The sequence below is a fragment of the Pimephales promelas genome, chromosome 12 (genome assembly GCF_988280905.1).
Source record: "Pimephales promelas chromosome 12, fPimPro1.hap1.1, whole genome shotgun sequence".
NCBI classification, from domain to species: domain Eukaryota; kingdom Metazoa; phylum Chordata; class Actinopteri; order Cypriniformes; family Leuciscidae; genus Pimephales; species Pimephales promelas.
Window position 1 is genome coordinate 19,830,581 of NC_142780.1, and position 22,436 is coordinate 19,853,016.

The 22,436-nt window shown below is 37.7% G+C and overlaps 1 protein-coding gene across 1 annotated transcript in view; it reads right to left on the reverse strand.

Annotated features, from left to right (window-relative positions):
- efna4 (ephrin A4) overlaps positions 1-11,894 on the reverse strand; it is a 52,780-nt gene extending 40,886 nt beyond the window's left edge. Inside the window, exon 1 of the mRNA XM_039679686.2 lies at positions 11,272-11,894. Coding sequence (XP_039535620.2) covers positions 11,272-11,390 — 119 coding nt within the window. The 5' untranslated portion in view covers positions 11,391-11,894. The remainder of the gene's footprint in view (positions 1-11,271) is intronic.
- Between the last annotated feature and the right edge of the window lie 10,542 nt (positions 11,895-22,436).

Consider the following 22,436-nt stretch of genomic DNA (forward strand, 5'->3'; position numbering starts at 1 on the left):
CTACAAATAGAAAGGACAGCATTTGTTTGTAACAATGTAAAAGTCTTTACGATCACTTTTTATCATTTTAATCCTATTAGCCATGGATGCCAGCCGAACTTAGCCCCGCCCACAGCATTTGAGGATGGGAAGTTCGGTCTGGACTTCATCCGTTGTGAAGCAATGCCCAAACCAAAGCTGTTCGGACCAATGAAATTGTCCGGGCGGGCTTTATATGATTATGGACAGATGATCAAACGTAGCATTATCAAAGAGCGTAATCTTGGGTTGAATTTGTTTACAACAAAGAATGGCATGCCACTGGAGAATATAGATATGTAGATTCAGCCATCGCATCTGTTATAGAAGATGTAGACAGCACATTTATTTTAAAAGAGGAACAGAGAACCGCGATCAAGTCATTTGTCAATCCAATTGAGTGCAGAGGCATTTTCTTTCCTGGTTCGGTTGAAACACCCCATAATCACAGCCCAATGGAGTAGTATCAGACTCATATTCTGACTATAATTGACAACGTCAGGCTAGCATCCTTTCTGAATAAAAGTATTACTGACCTCTTTTCAACGATTATGTCTAATTTAAATATGCTCATGCCGATAAAACTAAAACAACACAAAGAAAATGAAAAATGAGTAAATGATGGTCATGGAATGGTAGAAGAGGAAAAAGAGGAATAGAAAGTGTCGGAATTTCACAGACAGACATCACAAGACTGCGGGGGTCTGTAAGGTCTAGCTTAAATAGTATATCAGGCCAGGGCACTTCTCCTTGTCTCTCAGATAATACATGTCCATTACCAAAAAGGGGACACCACACAAGATCAAAGTATAAAAGAGACAGAGCATCCTTCACATCCTACACAGGAAAGAAGCTCTGTGTGTGTGTGTTTCCCTAGAGAAAGTAGCTTTTCCTTTAAACAATTCAGCATGTGTAATATTGAAAGCCAAAACAATAAGATTTCCGGTCCACATTTGATGCCTCGCAACAGGCAATGCTAGAAACGCAATATCTTCCAGCTAGGCTAATACGATTGCACAAACACGGTGAAACCCACATATCCCGCAATAATTCAGTTTGCCTGCTGAAGTGTTGGCACAGGTACTGAGTTGGAGGTATTTTCAAGAGGGCACCCTGAGGTTAAGTTCTGTGGAAAAATAAGAAAACACTGTTCTCAGTTATGAATCCTCAACCATGGCCATATTCACCCCTACATTCCTCATCAAACACTAACCGGAGTGAACAACTCCCCAACAATATGACTACAAAAACCTGTCATAGAGAAAATATGCATGCATTGCAATCACCACATGCTGTGTCTTTACGCATCATAGCATTAGGGAGGTAAACCAGTTGAGCTGATACAATGTATTTTATACATAGGCCTAAAAAAGCAAGGAGACTGCTTTTATTAAATGCAACCAAATATATTAAATTTTTGATTTACCATTTAAAACCCTTTGTGACTCATTACATCTCCAGTGTTTCCTGTACGTAACAATGAACAGGGTGATTCAAAAAGTATGTTAGTTTTCAAATACTACTAGTTTTCAAACAGATTGGAATGACACTCACTCAATTAGTGAATCCCTCAGAGCCATCAAGTTCACAACTGAAAAGTGATTTAGTAAATTATACATATATTTAGCACAGTAAGGACATGTTACAACCGTCAAGTCAGAAATAGTTTTACAAAATATGCTTTTGGATTTTAATAAGGCAAATACAATCAGTACTCTACAACTAGTTAAATTGAATCATCATAGTCGTCTTTATTTTACAATCAATGTCCCTTCATCACAGCACAACAGTGACAATTGTTAGAAGATACGATAAGAATCACTCAATGACCTGAAGAGTTTCTTAACAACCAAGTATTACAAAATCAATTCTATAATTTGGCAACTAAAAGGTAATTTAGCTGCTAAACGTTTCATTTAAGGAGCAAGTTGCTGTTTTGTCTTGGCACAAGAACACAGTTTGCTTGCAAGTCGGCGGAATCGGAGTATGGCTCCAAAAATCCTTTAACAAAATTAAGCTTATTTCTTCAGACACCAGGAATTTGAATTTACACATTGAACTTAAAACTTCATTTTATCTCCCAAAAGACACATTCAGGCCACTGGCTGGCATACAGACTGGCAACATACTCTGCCTCTAATAACGGAACGGTGCATGTATGCGCATACATGTGTGCACAAAACCAGGCATGTAAAGGAAAGGGAACCGGTGAGTGATACTGATGTGGTCACGCTGAGAGAAGCGCTATTGGCCAATGTGGAGGTGTGAGATAATGGAGTGTATTTGCTGATAACATCTGTACGGTGGGTATTAGCCAAATATCCAGGCAAGGAAGAAAATATAGAAACTCTCTCTTCGCTGTGTGCAGCGGGATGGCTGGGAAGCCGGTCCTGTGCAATCACACAGAGAAATCTGAAACTCATATAATCACTAAATTACAATATTAAACAGATGACAGAATATGACTTTCTCCCAGGTAGACTGAAAGGTTATCCCTACCAGGTCTGGCCAAATTCCACCGCTCAAGACCCGTTTTATAAGATTATATCCGTTTCATGCTCGGTCCGTCAACTTATATCGGCTGGGACTTCTTCAAAGAAGCCGATTGGACCTCAGCGAATCGGGAACAAGCCATAGGACAGAGTCTGTGTGTAAAGTCCCTCTATGAAGCTCCAAAATCTCTTCATACCCACTGGGCCAGGTGGCCTTTACAGTACAGGCTGATAGGAGACCACTGAAGAAAATCTAGCAATGCACAGTTACAAATCTAGCAATTTCAAAAGTAAGTTTGTCAGTCACATATGTAAGCCAAGAAAAATATTGCAATACAAAGAGAGAAAAATGTGCCATGGGAAAAAGTTACATGCGAATTAAAAAGCTGAGGCTATATCTAGCAGTGCGAGGGCATGTTTCTCGGAACATATTTCATAATTACACAGCAGGGAAAAATGCGATAAGCACATAGTTGAGGCTGTCGAGTGCAAGGTTGAGGAATATTTCCTGTTATCGCAACAATTTCTTTTGATTTATGAAACCTAACTATTTCTTAGGTCATCTACATTATCAGGAAACTCCGGTTCATGACAATGCGTTGCAGATTGCTGAAGGTTACGGGCAGGCGCTGGGCGGGCAGACGAAAACAAACATCCAGTAAATATAGTTCCCCTCATATGGGTAATTATATAATCCACTACGATGCATTAAACTATACAGTCAACCACATAACCAGCGAGCGAGCAAAAGCAGCGGGGAGTTCACTTTCTTTCTTCCTTCTGAATGCGAGCCTGAGTGTGATTATTTCTGAGTAGGTTTGTTGATTACAGTTCACAGGTTCTCGTAACTAATGATTCATAGAAGTAGTAGGGAGATTATCCGAAAACTGTGGAAGTCCTCGCCAAGCACGAGACGTGCTTAGGGGTCCAATCACGGCAGCCCTGATTGAGCAAAATTACAGTTGATCTTCAAGCTTTAATTTAAATTTGCATGCGCATGGGTGCGTCCGCCCTCGTGCTTCCTGAGAGGTCCGATCCCGCCTCTCGCTTTTGAAACGTACAATGTTGTATTTGGGATGCGTGCATGGGGGGTTGATGTGCGCTTGTACGCATAAATTAACACTCATGCAAACACACAATCCTTCATTATGCACAAACGCGTTTGAAATTATTCAAAGTTCCTTGGGTATTAATTGATGGTTTATTTCAAGATGAGCAATTAAAATAAATACTGTTTTTGTTTTTTGTTTTGCAGTAAAACACATAGCCGTGAGAGATAAAATGGAGATGTTGAAAACGTGGCACTTGGTATTTCTAGAGTATTAGAAATGTGCTCAAACTTGTTGAGTAAGTGACTCACACACACAAAGGATGAATATACTCGCATTAAAGATATAAAGGGTAAGTTGAATTTGTACAATGCAGGGGTTTAATATCACTGATGTATGAAGGTTCTGTCGTCATTTACTCTAAAATTTCTTCTCTGAGATATTCTGAAGAATGCACCGGTCACACTTTTCCATACAGTTGAATGGAAAAAAAGTTTTCAGGTTTCAAAAATGCAGCAAAAGCATCAAAAAAGTGGACATATGTTCCGAGATTTGTGTCATGAAGAAATCTTTCCTTTGAGTTGGATCTTTTCAATGAATTACAGTAGCTGATCCAGTTCACGAAACAGGTCTGAAAGATTTGTTCAGGGGAAGATCAGTGAAGCAGTGCTAATATTTTTATTACAGCATTTATTAATATTTAGAATTGGATTTTCACATTTCCAGTTTTCATATTAATTTAAAAATGTGTCATTTTTTTTTATTAATATTTCTACTTGTCTTTAGTTTATAAACTTGTCTTGTTTCAGTTAGTGGCCAAGGCAATATTTCTTATTTTTAAGTTTTTCCATCTAATAATAATTTTATATATACCCTACCGAACAGCAAAACTGTAATTAATAAATATTTGGTCTGAATCTCTCACAAAGATTAGTGCATGAGTCATCTTAAAAACTTTTATGCATTTTTGAAGTTTGAACGCTTCAGTCTTCAATAGAATTGCATGGAAAAGTGATCAGAACAGTCTTCAGAAATATCCAACCCGATCTCACGAGGTGGCTAATTCGTACGAATCCATACGAATGACCTACACCTGACCCCGCGAGGGTTTAGACGAATCTTACGAATTAGCCACCTTATACTTAATTAGTCGTGAGATAGCATTGGAATATCTCTTTTTGTTTTTTTGTTTTCAGAGTGGGTGTACAAAAAAAAAGTGTGTGTATAACTTAAGTCGTTGCATCAGGTTTCAAACTTTTTGGCTATGATCGTAAGAAAACATGAGAAAATAAAAGGGCGAGCCGAGAGAGCGTGACAGATAAGAGCAAAGCACACGTTATAAGCTTTATCCACCTGGCTGGCAGGCCATCTAAAACGTCAACTGATAAACGAAAAGCAAGTTTCTAGCAGTTCACAGCTCAGTTACAACTGAAAGGCAGGAGTGGAGATTAAGAAGGATGAAAAAAAAATATTTATCACATACACACACCAAACCAACAGCAAGACAAACCCATAAGTCTATAATTTCTCCCACTCTTTCTAGTACTGATGTGATCAACACTACATTACATGACTACCTTACAGCGCTCATGTATCCAGAACCAAGCCTCATTAATCTGGTTATATTGCACTATTTGGTGTAATCAGGAAATCAATGTCTGAGCAATGTGTTCTTTGTTTGAAGCACTGGAGAACCTTGAAGCAAAGGAGTTGAAGTTTAGTCTGCTCCTAAATCTGTTAATAAACCACAAGACTAAACACGACTACACACCAACCTTGACTGCAAGTGTCAGTGAGACAACAAACTAAAAGAAAATTAATCGCTCAATCAAATGAATAATAAAACTGCATGCCAGACAGCTATTTTTTTTAACTCTTTCTCTGATGAGAAATTAATGAGCTATGACAAAGAAACCAGATTCAAGTTTAACTATTTGCGCGTCACAACATGAGGCCTGTCGCTGAAAAACATGTCCATATGGAGAGCTTGTCATGTCCGAGGGGTTTTCCGAGAGGGGCCGAGCACAGCTGTCCCTCCTGGCTGTCCTAAACTCGCACAGCCAATCCAGACCGAGATAACACCTGGAGTGGCAGGTGAACGTGCCATCAATCGAACAAATGACACCAATTAAACTATTATAGAGCAAGACAGAGGACAGATATGTGGCACAACAGGAAGAGAGCTGATTAGCACACATCATTAACATTGATTTATTTAATTAGTGCTACGTTCAGCACTAATTGATCAAACCTGGAGAAATTGTTCACCAGACTGTAAGGAGCCGGAGGGCATTGGATTTTACAGCATATAGCCGAGATACAAAAGCTCTGACCCTTGATCCCAATTAATGAAACTGGAACACAGATAGACAAGATAATTACTAACTGCTGCAGCTTCACACCAAAGCTGCTTGTTTATCTTTTGTTTTGACCCTCTTTTGTTTGTTTTGCCCAATCTAATTTTCAGAGTCCGAAATCACCAGTTCATTTCCTATTATTTATTTACTACTCTATTATTTATTACGGTTTTTGAATTTGTCTTTTATTTTCAATTTTAGTACATTTTAGTATTTTTTTTAAGTTTTAATTGTATTATTATTATTATTATATCTATTCAGTTTTTAAGGCACAATGTCATTTTGTTTCGCCACAAGAGGGCGATGTTTCCAACAATAACAAAGGTATAGGTTGATGACGCAGTGATGAGCTGAATGACTATCCTAGAAATCTAGACGCACCCTAGCGGCAGAAAAAATTATTTTGCAGCCAGTGTGGTCTAGCAACTCTACATAGATGTTTTAACTGGAAAAACCGAACTCTGATCTGGCCAATCACATTGTGTATAGAGTCGGCGGGCGGGCTTAACATAATGACGACAGAGTTGCGACGGTTCACTGCTACTTGAAAACAAAGAGTGACTGCTGCTGGCGAACAGCTGTCTTTCGATTCGGCTTTGACCGCTACTCTGGATAATTTGAACTTAAAGGGTTAGTTCACCCAAAAATGAAAATTAAGTCATTAATTACTCACCCCCATGCTGTACCAACCCCGTAAGACCTTCGTTCGTCTTCGGAACACAAATGAAGATATTTTTGATTAAATTTGAGAGCTGTATAACTACCACATTGGCTCCTAAGGGACTGCCTCTTGACGGCCCAAAAAGTCAATGAAGAAAATGTTTAAATATCCCAAGTGACTACCGTGGCTCAACTATATGTTTATCAAGCGACGCGAATACTTTTTGTGCGAAAAAACAAACAAAAATAACGAGTTTATTCGACTATTTTTTTCTTCCTTGTAGGCCAGAACGAGACTTCCTTATAGATTTCCACGACGCATGCGCGAGAATTGCGATCTGAAGTGGTGTAAGCTGGTGTACGCAGATCGCAAATCTCGCGCATGCGTCGTGGAAATCTATAAGGAAGTCTCGTTCTGGCCTACAAGGAAGAAAAAAATAGTCGAATAAACTCGTTATTTTTGTTTGTTTTTTCGCACAAAAAGTATTCGCGTCGCTTGATAAACATATAGTTGAGCCACGGTAGTCACTTGGGATATTTAAACATTTTCTTCATTGACTTTCTGGGCCGTCAAGAGGCAGTCCCTTAGGAGCCAATGTGGTAGTTATACAGCTCTCAAATTTAATCAAAAATATCTTCATTTGTGTTCCGAAGACGAACGAAGGTCTTACGGGGTTGGTACAGCATGGGGGTGAGTAATTAATGACTTAATTTTCATTTTTGGGTGAACTAACCCTTTAAGTTCAAATTATCCAGAGTAGCGGTCAAAGCCGAATCGAAAGACAGCTGTTCGCCAGCAGCAGTCACTCTTTGTTTTCAAGTAGCAGTGAACTAACCCTTTAAGCTTTTCTTTGAAACCAGAACAAAGAACGGCACTTGAGTTACTTTTTTTAAAAGATGTGTTCGGAGTTTTGCCGACTGGATACGGTAAAAGTTTAATATAGCAACTTGCTCCGCTGGTGGGAAAACGCATAGGACTCAGTCCTGATTGCTTGTAGCGCTATCCAATTGCGCACAGAGAGAATTTGAAAGACAACCGTTTATCCCGCCCCTCGGATTGAGCCCTGTCAATGATGAGTTCCCAGACCTAACATCTTGATGTAGGTCTGGCATGCCAGGCTACTGAATGATGGGACTTGCTGTCAAGCTGATGGATCTAATAATGTTTATGGATGAGTGCAAACATTCATGTTTTTAAACATTACAGTGGGATGAAGCAGGTCACGATTGCTAAAGAGACAGATATCACATACGAGTCCCGCGGATATAAAGCAATAAGGACATTTAATTCAACCGAACTACCCGCAAGTGGTGAATTACTCACATAGGTCAGTTTTAGTGTTGTCACGGTACCAAAATTTCAGTATTCGGTACCGATACCAGTTAAAATTCACGGTTCTCGGTACCAATTTCGGTACCAAAGCTTAGTTTAAATTTACATATATTTAAGTGTTTATCACGGTTACAAGTATGGAAACTGTACATTCGTATTATAAACACTTTAGAAAAAGATTAGATAAAATGACCTAAAATAAACAATAGTATACACTAACACATTTTTAAAGTTGTTTGTAAAGTTTTAATCCATTATTTATTTAATGCACAATGAATTAAGTGAACAAACATGAACAATCAGGTGTTTGTAATAAATAACATTTTCAAACATTAATTAATGTTGTAAAAATATATTGTTCACTCAATGTGTTGATAACTAAGTAATGTTTATGAATGGTATCTTTGTAGCATTACCATAAAACATGTTTTATTTGACTTGACTGTCCTTTTATTAATCTAAAACTGCATTCATATTTAATTTTAAAAAGGCTTTTTAAACCTGCTGAGTTATAAAGGCAAGAATACGCCTAGAACTGGCATTGACATTAAATGATAATACTAATACCATAGTACTCTGGTGTCGGGTAGATACTACTGTGCTCATGTACTCGTAAAACTACCCCGAAAGCACTTTAGAGGCCGTTCACATGTCGCGCGTGTTTTTTAATTATATTTTTGCGCGTGCTTATTCTTTCCAAAGCGCTTGCTCTCACGCGGCGTCTGTCGTTGCTATGCAACGCCAACGAGTTTTTATTAGGAGCGCGCTTGCCTCGCGCCTATATTTGAAATCGCGAATTTGCATGTAATCGGCCTCTTATGGCAACGTGACATTAGCCTAATCCAAAATATTTCCATATGTGGCTCTTTCCTCCTTTCGTTTCAACAAGTGGATTCAGAGAGAGAGAGCCATATCAGCGTTATGAAGAGGACGCAACTGTGCACGTTTCAGACATCGCGTCTAGAACAGAACTGGATTAACCTGGTACTCGGTACCTAGAAAAGCTGGTACCGTAACATTTTTTTTTTTTAGTACCGACTTGGTACCGAAGTACCGAGTTTTTTGACAACACTAGTCAGTTTATTAGATGAATTAAACTTGTGAGGTATAACATTACACTATCACTCTAAATGGCATTATGTGTGTTGAAAGCTATAATGTTATACTACGTGGTAGTTCGTTTGATACACGAAAATAGCAGTAAGCTAGATCAACATTAGAATAACGTACTGACCATATTCTAACATTTCATCATGTTGAGCTAATGTTCTATAAAATTGATTTGTTTTTTTGTAAATTTGCTCACCTGTCTAATAAAACTGCCAACGCCATGCTGATATTGATCCTCAATTTAGTTCTCCTTGTTTGTCCCAAAGTCTGCTTGCCACATGGTCTATGTTTGAAAGAAACAAGAACTGCGTGGCGCTAAACGTTATGCCTACGCAATTGTCCACATCTGTCGCCATGGTTATGTCATGGCTTTGGTAGTGTGAACGGGAACCGAAGGTCGCGCGGATATTGCGTCATTGACGGGCAACATTTTTTTTACTTCAGAAAAATCCAAATGATGACCAGGTCCAAATGATGATGATGAGTTTAATAAAGTTTATTGTATATCACACAAAAGGTGAAGCGTCAGTTTTACTTCAGAAAATCACTGTAAGAGCTGAGTAAACACAGTAAGTTATAAAAAGTGCGCAAGTTGAGGGAGTTGGGGGAGCATTCCTGTTGGCGGACGTTAGTCAAGAAACTGTTCTACTGACATCATTAAAGAAGGAAGTAGAGGGATGTAGTCCAAACGGGCCATTCGATGTAGGCTACTTCTGTTGAATAAAATATCTCGCTTGGCATTAAACTTTGAGCTTTATAATTTTACAGATATTATTTCTACTCTTAACAACAACATTACACACTAACTAAAGTTTGAAATGGGATCACGAAGAATGGGACCTTTAATAAATATGACAAGTTGACAACCCTCTTCCATGGCTTCATTTAAGATAGAAATTGTCAGATGGATGAGCTTCAGCATGCCAATTTATAACTATTGCTAATTCAAAATAACAAATCATTGTATTTACATTTGACAACCATAGAATTGGGAAGTAGGCATTATTCAGATGTGGGGAACAGTTTCCACACTTAAGGGTGCAGTAAGTGATTTCTGAAAACCGCCGTTGAAAGTGGATTTGATCAAGCAAGCACCACAACAAACTTGTAGCAAATCAGCAATAAGGGGGCGTGTCCACGCATGATGGGAGAGGAGATGGAGTGAGTGAGATTTGAAGAAAGACTGTTAAAAAAAAGAGATGGCTGAGAGACATTAAAAGAGAAAAGGTCAGATGAATATCAATGGAAAAAGAAGTGTTATGATAAGACAAGAGCTTTGAGACGTTAATATTGGAAAAGATTTCAAGTGCAATAAAATGAGTTTTTTTGGGGGGTTGATTTAAGGGGCTGTTTACACAATACCATTTTCAACTAAAAAATGTAAAACGAATGTGTAATGGCAGTTCATTTACATGACAAAACGCCAACCTTTAAAAACAGGTTTCAAAGTGCAAGTTTTTGAAAACGGTCTCCGTGTAAACAACAAAAAGGCAAATTTCTGGAGACGATGATGTCATGCACATGCGTATTATGTTTTCAGTCTATATTGTTTTTCATCGCCATCTACGGCCTGGCAGAATACAGAACGTTTAGTCATTTTTTGCGGATCTTTTGTTCAACAGCGATTCTCAGAAATAGCTTACTGTGCCTTTAATACTGCAACATTTATTAACTGAGGCTTTGTAAAATGAATGAAAAGCACACACATTAAACATGTAGCCTAATAATAATATTAATAATGATAATAAGTTATAATCAAAATTTCCATAGTCATGTGATTTAAAAATGGCAGCACCCTTTTAGTAGCAAACCGACCCATGTTTTCTTATATCTTCTTATCTTCTTATATCCACATATCTTATGTGGTTGTACATAATTTGCGTTAATTTATAGTTAATTTCTTTGTTTATGCATAAAACTTAAAAAACAAAAACAAAAAAAAACTGAGTGTACCTTTAAGGCTTAATACATCAAAGTTTGCCTGCTGGAAACGGTGAGGCATGGGAGGACACGTTACAACATTTAAACCCTTTAATAACTGCAGGTGTGTTTTAGGCTGCAGACATGAAGCAACACAAATCTGGGAGCGTTTTGGGGCTTAGTCACCTCACATTCCCTGGGCTGAGCCTGAGCTCCCGAGGAGCATTGCGCGCTGAATTACGCACAGGGAAGGCAACCGCAATCCTGCGTAATGAGGTTCATTGGAAACCGTCAACACGAGGAGTGTGAATTAAAGGTAATTGTGAACTTACCGTGTGTTTGTACTGTTCCAGTATACAACGTGTCTCTTTGCTGTCGTTGACAAAACATGTATAACCAGCGCCAGAAGTCTCATCATAGCGCAAACTCCAGAGCACCTTGGCACGTTCATGACTGAAATCGTCCAAGCCCTTGTGGGCCGCTTATGAAACGAGTTTAAACTGAGGTGAGATTTAGTTGAGTAAAACCGAGCAGAAAAACTTTTCCGGGCAACAAGAGAAACAGAATTCCCAAGTCGTTAGGAACTCTGAACGCTACAAGAGAGACATATTCTGCTTACTAAATGCAACAAGAAGTTGCACGTTTTAGTTTATAAAGTCACAAACATATGTTTACGTGTGCGACAAGTTCATAAAGAAGCATCCTTGCGATTCTTTGTGACGTTTAGTATTTCCTTGTGAAGATTTTCCTTGTGAAGTAAGGTTAGTCACTCCACTTTACGCTGACATAAAAACAACTTCTTTCAACTTCTTCAAATGTAGTTTAAATCCAGTGTTGGTTTATAAGGTCCAAGTTTGACAGCAACTCCAAAGTTCTCATGAAGAGAGGATACAATTGTTTGTAGTCTCAGGACGCTCTCAATCACGGCCGTTGATAGTTGACAGTGATTAGGAGTGACTGGAGTGCGTTTCGGGGCAGGGTGGAGGACACGGGTGCGTGAGCGTTGAAACTTTGAGCCAATCAATGATCTAATGGGCGGGACCAACATTCCATAGCTTTTGAAGGTGTGCTGCACACACACTCACACAGTGCCCTGACAGCTCCACTTGCGCTGCATATGGGACAAAAGTCTTTCAAGTAAGTTTCTTCCTCGTGAACTTTTGGCTCGTGGCCTCGTGCAGTCATTTTTCTTCAAATTAAACTTTTTTATAGGGGTAATATGGGGGAAAATGGGAAGATGACCCCCTTAAAGGGGTGGTTGATAATGATGTCACTTTTTTAAATGTAGTTAGTGTGTAATTTTGCTGTTCGAGCATAAACAACATCTGCAAAGTTACAACACTCAAAGTTCATGGCAAAGGGAAATATTTTATTTTAAATAAATTGCTTTTTGAGGACTACAACAAATGGTTGACTACACAGCATTCCTCATGGGGTCTAAGTTATGTGGTCATCTGACCCCAAGGGTCTAAATTGATCTTTTCACTTGAAAAAAAACCCCAAAACAAACCTAAAACTTTTACTCCACAAATCTTAAAACATTAAAGTGTTCAACTCCAAACCCATTTATATATTTTATATTTATTTTAAGAAATTAATGGTTTTATTCCACAAGGATTAAAGGGATAGTTCACTTTTAAATACATTTTTGATATGTTTTAGCTTACCTCAAGGGCATCCAAGATGTAGGTGTCTTTGTTTCCACAGTATTTTTAATTTTAATATTTTTAGCTCAAACCGTTGTTGTCTATCAGTCATATAATGGAAGTCTATGGGCAAGTCTAATAGCATGAACAGAGAAGTCCAAATTAAACATGATTTAATGACTCGTAAATGTAAGTACACATTGATGGCCTAAGACACGAAACAAGCGGTTTGTGTGAGAAAACGAACAGTATTTATATTGTTTTTACCTCTTGTAACCACCGCCATGTCCAAGTGATCTGAAGGCACAGACGCTTCGGTTTGCGCATGTGCCGGAAGTGATCTCTTCCGCGTGTACGTCACCAGACACTATTTATATACGTCACTCATTATTTACACAGAGATTTTGAAAGTTTTACCTTTCACTGTGAAGATCTAAACATATTTAGATATACAGGAAACCGCAATGGAAGACGATTTCGATATATCTAAATATGTTTAGATCTTCACCCTCGTATATTGGCAAACAACTCTTTCCCACTCATATTTACGACATTGTGGTGACGATCATTGCACGCTCAACTGGCGAATAAGATCTTTCCGACTTGACCATGATTTCTGAAGAAGGATCATGTGACACAAGACTGAGTAATGGCTGCTAAAAATTCAGCTTTGCCATTATTGAAATAAATGACTGTTTAAAATAGAAAATAATTATTTGAATGGAGTTGTGTGTGTGTGTTTGTGTACTTGAAATATTATCTGCTTTTTTACTTTAATAATCCTGTTTTTGTTAAGATATTGTCACCAAATAATGGGCTGTTTGATTACCAGAATAACTAGCTCAGTAACAACACTAAGCAGATCCGTTTAAAACCCACTGAACATAAAGGACATTTGTTTGGCAGAGAAATCTCCACAGTTATTACACACCCTAATTCTCCTCCTCAAACTGGTTATTCAAAAAAAATAGCTGTTTGGGGATTGGGGATTGAATTAAGCATGTTTATCAGCATTAGCCATAAGACTTCTGAAAGGACTTCTATGTCTTTTGTCCTTCTCAATGTGTTGTTTCCGCATACTTTCTTTTTATGTGTTTGTTCATTTTATTGTTTCCTTTTTTGCTTCCTTCAGAATCCCAAGCCAGTGGAGTATCATTCTGACATCATTCCATTCATTAGTAGTGCAGGATGATGTATCCTTGACGTTGTTTTGAAGTACACGACAGCTTCTGGAGACTTTGGCTCTGGTTCTGCTAATCTCTGTGGAAGTCTTCATGTTTTGTGTTTGTATGTGTGAATGTGTTGATAGGTAAGGGAGAAGCAGAATTAATTCACCTTGCTGACGACAGAAATCCCGGGAGAGTACGTGTTCAGGCAGTAATAACGTGGCCACCGTGTGCGGCAACAGTCGGTGGTCCCTTGTTATTATCTGCGCGTGTTAAATTACTGACCCAAGATGTGAGTAATGCGAGGCAGGTACGACCAATGGTACGGCGGGCCCATCACTCTTCGCAGCAGGTGGAGAGTATTCACCAATGACGTCGGGAAGCGCGGCGGTGGGTATATTCGGTGGCTAATTCTTCCAAGTCTTACCCTCTCTATGGCACAACCTATTAATTCCCCTGTCCTCTTCTCATTAATATCACATGATTGTGCGCCGGCGTCTTCCCCTGTGTGATTTGTACCTCTAGAGGATTCACAGTCCCCCGACAACAAAGCAGAAGTTCTTCGTTCCCTCGCTCTCACGAAACATGGAATAATTACTCAAAAGATCTCACCCACTGAGGCCTGAATTGGTCTCCTCAGTTATTATCTAATTAATAAAGCAGTGTGATAATGGGCAGCACATACACCAGAGGGAGATATTCATGCCTGGGCCTTCATATCTGACTCGTGTCGTTTCCTGACCGCAGATTTGTCCTGTCTCGGAAATAACAGGATATTTTCAGGTCTTTGTGGCGGTGTAGTGCAGCTTAGAGCCCTTGTGGAGGTCATATCTGCAGCACAGCAGAGCTTTGATTTATATAAATGAAGATCTGGGTGCCAGTGGTCCATGTGGGCTAGGTCTGGGCTATTGTGTGGGAGTCTCAGCAGTGCTGCGGTAATTAACAATTGGGGCTAAACGGGGAACAGTCACCTTGTGCTCCTCCAGGAGCCGCTCTAAAGTGTGTTTCCTGCTCCTGCAATCAGGTGTTGTTCCAAAACTTGCGTCCCCACCTGACCCTGCTCCTGTTTTATGTAGTTTTGCCAAGCTGAATATGCATTTTAAAATTATCGGACACAACCCGTGTGCTTGTTTTAGGCTAGAAACTTTTATTGTTTATGCAAGTACGCAATAGTTAACGTACATTCTTGCAGTGGTCAACAAACGTCAGTACTCCAGGGCAGGGGTGTAGCACTAAATATTGGGCCCTGTGCAAAGACAGTGTGTTGGTCTTTGCCATTATCCCATGATCCATGCTATTTATCACTTTCTTTTTCTTTTAATAAGAGTGTACGACAACTATACATATAATACTCACTGATAGAAAACATACTGTTTATTATGTATACAGTATAACACTCATACCTGTATGTGAGAATTGTGCTATACTTAAACAGAGCACTGCAGTATCCCCTTACAAATGAAAATGACAGTTTAATAATACTCAATTAGATTATGCTTTGTATTCCCAAAACATCTACAACAATCTATTTAACAGTGTAGGTGCATCTTTAAGAATGATGAACACATTGATGCTAAGCCATAAATAACATGTCTGATATTTTTGTTACCATCAGTTACACACACACACACACACACACACACACACAAAGCTGGGTTGTTTGGTCAAAATACAGACAAACCCAACTGTTGGTTTAAATGTTTTCACTGGTGATTTTCGTTTTTTAACCTTTCTGGATCCGCCATCAAATTGATGTTTAATTATATCAAGTGCTGTGAGAAAAGGCTACAAATCTCCACCCAATATAGCTTATAGATGAATGAGACTAATGACGTAAGGATGCAAAGACATGCTCAAATCTCCCGCCGAAATCCACCATTGGAGTTAGAAACATTATTAGAAGCTTACCGCTTTTGAATCGAGCTAAGGCAAGCAGATAGTTTTAAACACTGGCTGGTTATGTGTTTTCTTAAATATGTGTTTTGGATCATTTTTAATGCAAAAAAAGCTCTCAAATAAACTCTATTAATAAACTGAATCTCTGCTATGAGACAGTTGTTGACCTGACAGACAAAACTGACCATAAGTAGTCAGACACACAATCTTGCTATACCGCCGCTTGAGGCAATGCTGAAAATGCAACACATTTTCATTGCGGCCTTATTTGCATTGTTGTATCGTAAGGCCAGGATGTTTGTTTCTTTATTAAAATGATTGATTTGTTAATTGTTATCTTTGGATTTTGTGAACCAAGTGTTGTCTTTTTGTCGTTCGTGATTTTGTCTGTTCATGTGATTAGTGTTCATGTGATTCGTATTTATGTGATGTCTAATTAAAAACTGGGGTCTCTGATGGAACTGAGAAGATATACGTTTTTAAAGTACACTATTCTGGGCTCTCTATTGACTTTAAAAACACAAAATGGCAAGTTTCTTGGGCATGAACGTTGTTTTATTTATTTGTTTTTTCCTTTACCTTTAGTGCTGCTCTTCGGCTTGGTTAAATCTGAAGGTTTGGGGTTTACCCGTATTTTCCTGTGATGAGCATATCAAAGCGGATATAAATAGCGTCACCTAAGAAAGTCCTACGAGACGTATGAAAGATGTCATCTGTGCAAGTAAGTCAGGCCTTTTTTTCTATGTAAATCTTTTGTGTAGGCTTACTGTAGTCTGGCAATAACATCTTGAGCACATTTTCTTAAAAAAAACAAAACAAAAAAAACTAACAAGAAATCCTCCGTATTAAGTGTACCTTTAAATTTTCACTACATTTCTAACTAATTTCTAACATTATAAATGATGGTATAATAAATGATGACAATAAAGATGGTAGTAAAAGCGATAGTTTTAAAACTGACTCTTTAATGTTTATAGACCATTTCAAAAGATGTAAACAACACTGGTCCAGAAGCACTTCCTGTTTCAGTTTTTAACTGTTTTCTTTATTTCACATGTAAAGAAAACATCTTAAAGATGTTTGTTTAACTTTTTGATTCAGTTTTAAATGTTCTGTTGGTTGTATTTTATCCCAGCTTTTATGTAGTGTTAAAAAACTGAAACAGGAAGTGCTTCTGGACCAGTGTTGTTTACATCTTGTGAAATGGTCTATAATGTTTTACAAAAAAAATCCTTTTTGGGAGGGCCCTGGGTCTGTTAAGTTTGAAAACCTTTAAACGTTAAGCACTTAGCTCTCCATAACATCCACTTTTATCATAGACAATGCAAAATGAAGTTCATAATATTGGACAATTTAAAACTATGTACACAACTGTTCAAAAGTTTAGGGTCAAATTTGTTCTTAAAGAAGTCTCTTCTAGGGAGACTTGAAAATCTTGAAAACTAGAAAACTAAAAATCGTACTCTCCAAAAACAAATGAACACTGTAAATAGGACCAATTTTCATAGAATTCAAGTTGAGTTTTGACATCGTCCCAGAGTTACTTTCTTTAGATGGATTTTTTTTTTTTTAATCAAACAAGTAAGAAACTTTTCCCTTGCTTTTTGAAGTTTTATGAACAGCTCTTTTTATATAGGGTTAGTAAGTGTTCTTAGAAACGACAGCAGTGGGTCTTTCTCTCTCTATCTCTCTCTCTCTCTCTCCATAAATCCCTCAACCCTATCAGTGTCACTTATGTCCTCCTTGCCTCCCTCATTTCTCTCTTGTTTCTCTCTCTCCATCCCTGTTGTACTCCAGCTGTCAGGGGAGAGTTAATCCTGTTATCGGTACAGGCGCAGACTGACAGTCTCACACACATACACAAACACACATTTTCCCAATCCTCCGTACTGTAATCAACCAGGCTGTACACACCACTCTCCCCTCTATAATTAACTTTCCTCTCAACCGGCGTGTAACACACACACAGACTCACAGAGGCACTGCTCAATTAATTAGGCTGCCCACATGCAAACTCGAAGGGAGTGAGAGAGAGAGACCGGTTCCCTTTCGCTTTTCACTCTAAACTGCCCCGCTGCATAATAAATTCAATGAAGAAAGTGTGATAGCAAGGACATTTGAGACCCAGGATTGATGCATTTATGCTTGGCTTTATTTTTGGCCTAACATGGTGCATATTGTTGGCTCTTAACAGCTAAAGACAATGTGACTGAATGCATCCATTCAGGTTCAGTTTATGTGTAGGTGAGAACGCATGATCTTTTGTTCATGTAAATGAAAGGGAAAGCGCCAAACGAGGTAAAAAAAAAAAAAAAACTAGCCAAAAAACTGCTCTGTCAAAACAAAGGCAAAGCACACAGACACACACAAGCAGGAAGACACGTCACTCGCAGGCATTCAGGTTGAGCTGTAGCCTTTTTGTTTTTCACACAGTTTCTCTTTCTCAAGCTCTCTCTCTCTCTCTCTTTCTCTCTGAGGGGTAATTACAGTGGTGGGCTCAAGCCGAGTCGGTAAACGCTTCTCTTTTCCTCTTTCGCTCCCACCAAGCAAATTATGCACTGGTTACTATAGAGACCTGTTTACAAAATGTTCTTTTTGCCTTTTTCTTTCCTCCCCCCTCTGCCCTCTCTTGCTCCATTTTTCCCTTCAATTTTCTGCCGCTCCCTCAAACCCAGTGTGTCTCCTTATGTACTGACTGATGCCTTCATCCGCCTGTCCTCTTTATTTCTTTCTTATTGTCTGGCCTGCTGTCTCTATGCCCAACTGCACAACACACACTTGCACACAACAGTTTGAATTATATGAAAATTTGATTGCGTATGATATTGAACGGCTGTAGACATACATGATGAATGTCTTATTTAATAAAGGTGTAAAAGAAACATATTTCTCATATGTTATTCTAATGTTGTGCAATTTCAAAATCAGTATACAGACCCATTGTGGTATAAATATTACTTTTCTGCATTTAGTTGACATGAATCTTCAATCAGTAACAGTGGCGTCTTGCTCTGACATGCTATATTTCATCTAAAATGATTTGAAACCTATTTTAAATTACAAAAAAATGGTGAAAATTATTTAAATGTTTTATTTACCAATATTAGTAGCATAAAAAACATTATTTACATAATTTGATGTGGCAAATTGGCTTGTTTGATTGGGGACCTGCTATTTCAGGATCTTAAATGTTTATTATATATTTTTACATGGCAATTATTTTCTGTTTTTGTTTTTTATTTGAATGTAAATTATCATTTACATAATAGTTAAGTCAAAGTTAAATTATCATAATTGTTAAGTCTATGGACATTTACATATAACCCATTGTGGTTTTAGACTGTATTAATACCTTTTAATTTAAAATGATGATTCAAAAAGTTAATTCAAAGATGCGGTGTATTCCTGGAATCCATGTTAGTTGTGCGTTTTCCCTGGGAATCGAAACCATTATCATGTTACTTTCACATCTTATCTTGTCCTTGCTCAACTCTTCCTTTCTCTGTTTGTTTCAAGGTTAACCTCTTAACTGTCACCCCCCCTTTTTTGAATATAGATGAAAATGCACATTTCGAACTTAAATGGTTGTAATTCAAGAATGCTTTGGAATATAGACATATGATTGGTCTTGTTTTAAAGAAGACATTTGGCAGATTTTTGTAGAAGTGAAATAAATTAAGAAAGTGAAACAGAAAAAAAGTTATAGAAGTTTGAGTTTATGGAAATGTACAATGCAAAAATATTAATTATTCATATTTTACATAAAATATATATTTTCAAAACCTGGGCTACTCTAAAACGGCAGAAAGATCAAAGCCAAAAATCTGAACAAGTTGTGTTTCAAATTTTAGGTTGATATCTCAAAAAATGAGCTTTCAGTAAGATTTTGTTTGAGCGCAGTACCCAACTTTTTCACTAGGGCACAACCAGACTCCATTACTGCCCATATAAGGGCGTCTGCATTTCCATTCGTGTTTTGAGTGATATGAACCATTATTTTCACAATTTTCATACAATTTATGAAGTAGAGATCCTATTCAGAAGTAGTATGGGAAGTTTGGCAGATTTTGAAATGAATTGAACCTCTAAGAAACACATACAAAGAACACGCATGTAAGTCATAGCTAGCTGCCACGTCACAAATGGTAAATTTATTATTATTTTTTCTTAATATTTCAAACTTTTCAGACCTTTTTTCCAAAATAATTGAATGGATTTTATCTTTTGAACTTTTGGCATGAAAACAAACTGAGGTATCTACCATTTTTTCATGATTTTTCATGTTTACTGCTATTTTAAAATAAAGGTCTGAACACGCCTTATGAGTATGAAAATATTCTTGTTGCATATTGATAAATTATGGCTCCTCTGTAATATATTTTGAAAATCAGTCACCAAATATGGAAACTAGAGATTGTAAGCTTTCAAATGATATATAGTTTGTCAATATTGTTTAAGGTATTTACTAAGATATTATTGTTTTAAAAATATAGTGGCAAACGTCCCACCTGTGGGACGGTGACAGTTAAGTGGTTAAACTTGTCTTTCCCACACACTTGTTTTTGGCAACCTAGTGGTACCCAGTGTATTCAGAGGATGTTTCTTGTCTTTTTCCCCCGTTAAATTCCTTCTCATCGCTCCACTTTGCTTCCTTGGTGATCTACTCCTATTCTTTCTCATCTCTCTTTCTTGCTCCCTCTTTGGTTCATTTACTTTTCAGGCAGGGATTGACTTCTGCCAAAGCTGTTCAAATATGACAACGCTTAGAGACAATAAACGTGCACCATAATGGCAGCTTGAGAGTACAGTACACGAGAAAGTTTGTGGTTCACACGAGTATAGTACAGCATTTGAAGCAACGGTTCTAAACCTGGATTTTACATTGGACAACAAAAGATTACCCAACACAGCAGCAAAACTGTTTATCATACAAAAGCCCTACCACAATATGTAAAATTATAAGCATGGCATGTACTATATAGTATAAGTGCAATTTGGAAGCCCAAGGGCCAGTTCACAAATAATGCTTTTTAATTGTTTTAAAGCAACACCAAGCAACTTTTCCTCTACGGTCGCCCTACAGGGAAGCGGAATTGTCCATTACTGCTGTCGTAAATAATTTAGCCTACCGCATCGCACGGGCACGCATGTGCTCTCTGTTTATCCAGCACTGGCTTTGGAATCAACAATGGCCAGACAAGGTAGAGTATGATGCATGATTTTATGAAAATGTAGTTGTAGTCTACTGTCGAGTACGCTCCACCTATCGGCAATTGTAACGCTTGCCGTAAAGCAAGTCAAATTTGTAGTTTTCTTAGGTCTCATTACCACTACAGAAACGTGACCCGATCTGGCAATCTTACATGGTGTGGATATATCCGATAAAGGACCGCAAAAAGTGGCGGCAAAAGTGCATTTCACCATGTCATGACTTGATGAACCACTGAAACGATTTTGAAAACATTATTTTAAGGTAAAAATTCTTACTTGGTTTTGCTTTAAAACTTGTGTTAATTTGACGTCTTTAACGTATTCATCTCACGCATGACACCCTTGATTTAAAGACACTGTGTCAAGTTGTTAAATTCGTAGAAACATGTCTCGAGAGCCAAAGTTGTTCACGGTTTTACTGTGGAATTGTAAACTCTTGCCGCTGTTTGATTTTATTTTATGGTTTAGAGGTTTCCTTGCCTTTTAGCTCATCAATGAAAACAGACTGTTGAAGTTGAAATTGTGTATTAAGATTGTATTAATATATAAATGTATCTTAGATTGTGTTTTGGAAGCTAGTTTTCTCCACAGAATAAAACATTTTAAATTCTTATAGTGACTTTTTATCTCGCAATTTTGACTTGCTTTTATAAAACTGGCAATTGCAAGTCATAATGTCCAATTCTGCTGACTTTTTTTCTCAGAAGTCCGAGATGTAAACTCGCAATTCTGACATAATAACACGCAATTGCGACTTTATATTATAGAATTCTGACTTTATGCTTTATGCTATAACTTCAGAATTGCGAGAAACCCCGTTTATAATGTTCGACAAGCTGTTGATGATGCGTTTCTATGTTGACACTATCAACGCCTAAATCAATATGCAGCAGTCACGTGGTATAAGTAGGAGCTCTCAAAAAAAATCCCATCTTAAAAGCTGCAACGTAGACGCTTTTTACAAGTTGAAATCTCGTAATTAAAAGGTAATTACAACATGGTGTAAACGCACCTTTAAAAACGTGGATGTATGTGCGAGACAGTGAGAAGACAAGGCAGCGGGTAATGTGTTTACATAGAAAACAATTTACTAATAGCGCAGATAAATGCAAAATCCCATTGTGTGTGAACCTGTGTGAATGCATGTAAATACGCTGGGACATATTATTCAGCATGACCATGATTTGATTGGATACACTGCCTTGACAACTGTAAAAAAAAAATATTTTCAAGATTTGTTATCACAACATTTTTTCTTTTGTCAAATCAACTTAGTTGAGATAACGTATTATTTTGAGTTTGTGATGATTAAATGAATCTCCTTCATTGTATTAACTCACTTTTTCCAGTTCAATCAACTTAAAATTTTAAGGCAACCAGGTTACTTACTTTTTTAAGTTAAACCAACAATTTTTTTTTTGCACTGCAACAAAAAACTTTGTGTGCTTACTTTATCAAATGTTGACATAATTACTTTACAGTCCAATATGATTATACACCTTATATTTTAAAGTTGCGTTTTGTTTTCCCTACATTCCTTAAATCCCAGAACAGGTCCGCCACCCATCAGTTGAGAAC